The sequence below is a fragment of the Leucopleurus acutus genome, assembly GCF_964270905.1.
Source record: "Leucopleurus acutus genome assembly, chromosome: 15".
Lineage (NCBI taxonomy): Eukaryota > Metazoa > Chordata > Mammalia > Artiodactyla > Delphinidae > Leucopleurus > Leucopleurus acutus.
In genome coordinates, this window is record NC_139157.1 from 72,500,240 (window position 1) to 72,502,787 (window position 2,548).

General features: G+C 59.1%; 1 protein-coding gene across 1 annotated transcript; it reads right to left on the minus strand.

Annotated features, from left to right (window-relative positions):
- Nucleotides 1-749: 749 nt before the first annotated feature.
- On the minus strand, nucleotides 750-2,009 carry TPBG (trophoblast glycoprotein; the record flags this gene model as incomplete). Its single annotated transcript, XM_082856135.1, has 1 exon — nucleotides 750-2,009. The coding sequence occupies one exon, from the start codon at nucleotides 2,007-2,009 to the stop codon at nucleotides 750-752; it is 1,260 nt and encodes a 419-aa protein (XP_082712261.1).
- Between the last annotated feature and the right edge of the window lie 539 nt (nucleotides 2,010-2,548).

A 2,548-nucleotide genomic window follows, 5' to 3' on the forward strand; every position in this document is an offset into this window, starting at 1 on the left:
AATATCACTGCCCCTAATCATTTTTTCAAATAGTAAACTTGAACACAACTGTAATTCTTTTAAGAATCTTTATTTAATATTTTTGGAACAATTTAGTTTGCTGGATCTCGATGCAGTTTATAAAAAAACGTCAGCACATTTTCATATAAACTGCAATCAGAAAAGTAACTTGTCAAAGAAGTTATCTGAAGTTGCAAGTTATTTTTTGTAATATGCAGAACAGGAAAATGTAAGCATGCTCTCAGATGCAGGTGCTCCTGTGTGCTATGGAGTTACTTTGAAGAGCTTGCTAAGGTCTGCGGGCAGTTTATGGAATGCAATCATTCTCTCCACAATTTTGGTACATGAGAATAAAACTGATATTTATGAAATACGTCTTTTTCTCAAAAAAGTTGAGGCAGCTTTTGTTGAATGCTATCTGTGGGAGTACACTTGATAACCTTGAACTGTACTAAGAGAAACAGCCAGCCAGGAGGCCATGTTCATGCTGAAACTTGAAAACATCCCTCCAGACGTGTTGATTTCCCAGAAAAGGAAGAGGAGAAAACACTAAGCACAGTTGTCCATTGTCTTACAGTAGCAGAACACACCAAGAAACTTTACATAAGGGAGCAAACTCCCTTCACTGCTTTCAGTCAAGGTCAGTGGCAGCTACAGTGGAGGGTGGTGGTGCAGCAAGCCTAGGACAGGACAAAAGCTGAAGTCTACATCTCATGCATAGCTGTCCTTGTTCTGTCCTCGCGCGGTTCTCAGACATCCGAATTAGAACTGAGGTTTGTTAACCTGGGGTCCGCATTGATTTCATATCTGTAATGATACCCTTCCATGTGATCCCTGCAGGCATCTCTGATGTTATGCATCCACTTTTTTATCCCTTTGCGGTTCAAATACAAAACCAGTAGGAAAATGGCGCCTATCAGGGCTAAAACAATACCCAGGAAGACATAAGACGTCTGCAGGGATGGAGGAAGGATAGGGTCACAGTCCAGGTCGGAGCTGTTGAGTTCCAAGAGGACCCGATTCCTCATTTTTTCCGGGAATGCACAGGTGAGCCTGGCTTTGCCCTGTACTACCTCTGTCTCCTTGAGCCAGGCCACCATGTCCGCCATGTGGCAGTCACAGACCCAGGGATTGTCGTCCAGGAAGACCCTGACGTGAGGCAGGCTTTGCAGCTCTGCCAGGGTGCCGTTGTGCAGGACCTTGAGGGCGTTGTTCTCCAGGTGGAGGCTTTCGAGGTGTGTCAGGTTGCGGAAGGACACATAGGTCAGGCTCACCAGCGAGTTGTTGCGCAGGTCCAGGTGCCTGAGGCCGGGCAGCTGGGCCAGGACGTCGCGGGGCAGGTAGAGGAGGCGGTTGCTGACCAGCTCCAGGCGGCGGAGCCCGCGCAGCGCGTGGCCTGCTCGCAGGGCCGCTGCCACCGCACCCTCAAAGCTCCGGTTCTGCCGCTCGGCCGCAGGGGGCACGATGCGGTTCAGGATCAGTTCCACCAGGGGGCTGGGGGCCGCGACGCTGGCGTTGCCGCCCGAGAAGGCGAAGGGGCTGAGGTCGGCCAGCGGGTTGTGGCTGAGGTCGAGCTGGCGCAGGCTGGGCAGATGCGCGAAGGCGCCGGCGCGCACCTCCTCCAGGTGGCTGCCGCTGAGGTTGAGCGCGGCCAGCTCGGCCAGCGGCGGCCGGCGGGCGAAGGCCCCGGCGGGGAGCACTGCCAGCTGATTGCCGGTGAGGAAAAGGTTGCGCACGTAGGGGGGCAGGTCCGCGGGCACCTCGGTCAGGTTGCGGTTAACGCACTTGACGGTGCGCGCCGCCTCGGAGCACTCGCACGCCGGGGGGCATCGGCCCGACAGCTGGGGCTGGGCGGATGCCGCGGAGACCGGGAACGCTGAGGAGGTGGACGAGGACGCAGAGGAGGGGAGGGAGGACGACGAGACCCAGCCCAGGAGGACCAGCGCCAGCCGTGCCAGCCGCAGCCTCCCGTCCCCGGCGGCGGGGCCCCGGGAGCACCCCCCAGGCATCGCGGCTCGGGTCTCCCCGGAGCTGGGCTGGGACGCTGCCCGCTCCGAAGGTTCGGGAGGTTGGGCCCGGAGGGCGCGGGCCGGCTGAAAGCGTCTGGAGAAAACTTTCGTCTTGTGGAAGCTGAGGAGGGCCGCTGCCGCCGCCGCTGCCGCAGGAACTTGGCTAACCCCCTCGCCGCCGGGCGTCCCCCTCCCGGGGCCGAGTCCCCCGCCCCTTCCCTCCAGAAAGTACGCACGGCGGGTCGGGACGCTCAGCGCCGCGCTCTTCCTCCGCGCCTCTTCCAGCAGCCGCCCCCGGGTGGCACCTCCTCGCCTCTTTTGTTGGCGCCTCGCGCAGGATCCGCGGCGCGACCTGGGACAAGCGGGAGAGAAGCGTGAGGGGCAGCGGCGCCCGCAGCTCCCCGAGTGCAGGAACCGGCCTCTGCCAGCCAAGTCGTCCCCACTTGGTACCCGAGACCTCCCTCCTTTAAGCCCGTCCGAGCCTCGCCTCCCCCAGCGCGCCACGCAGATCCCTACCCCGGGAGAGGGGCACGCGACCC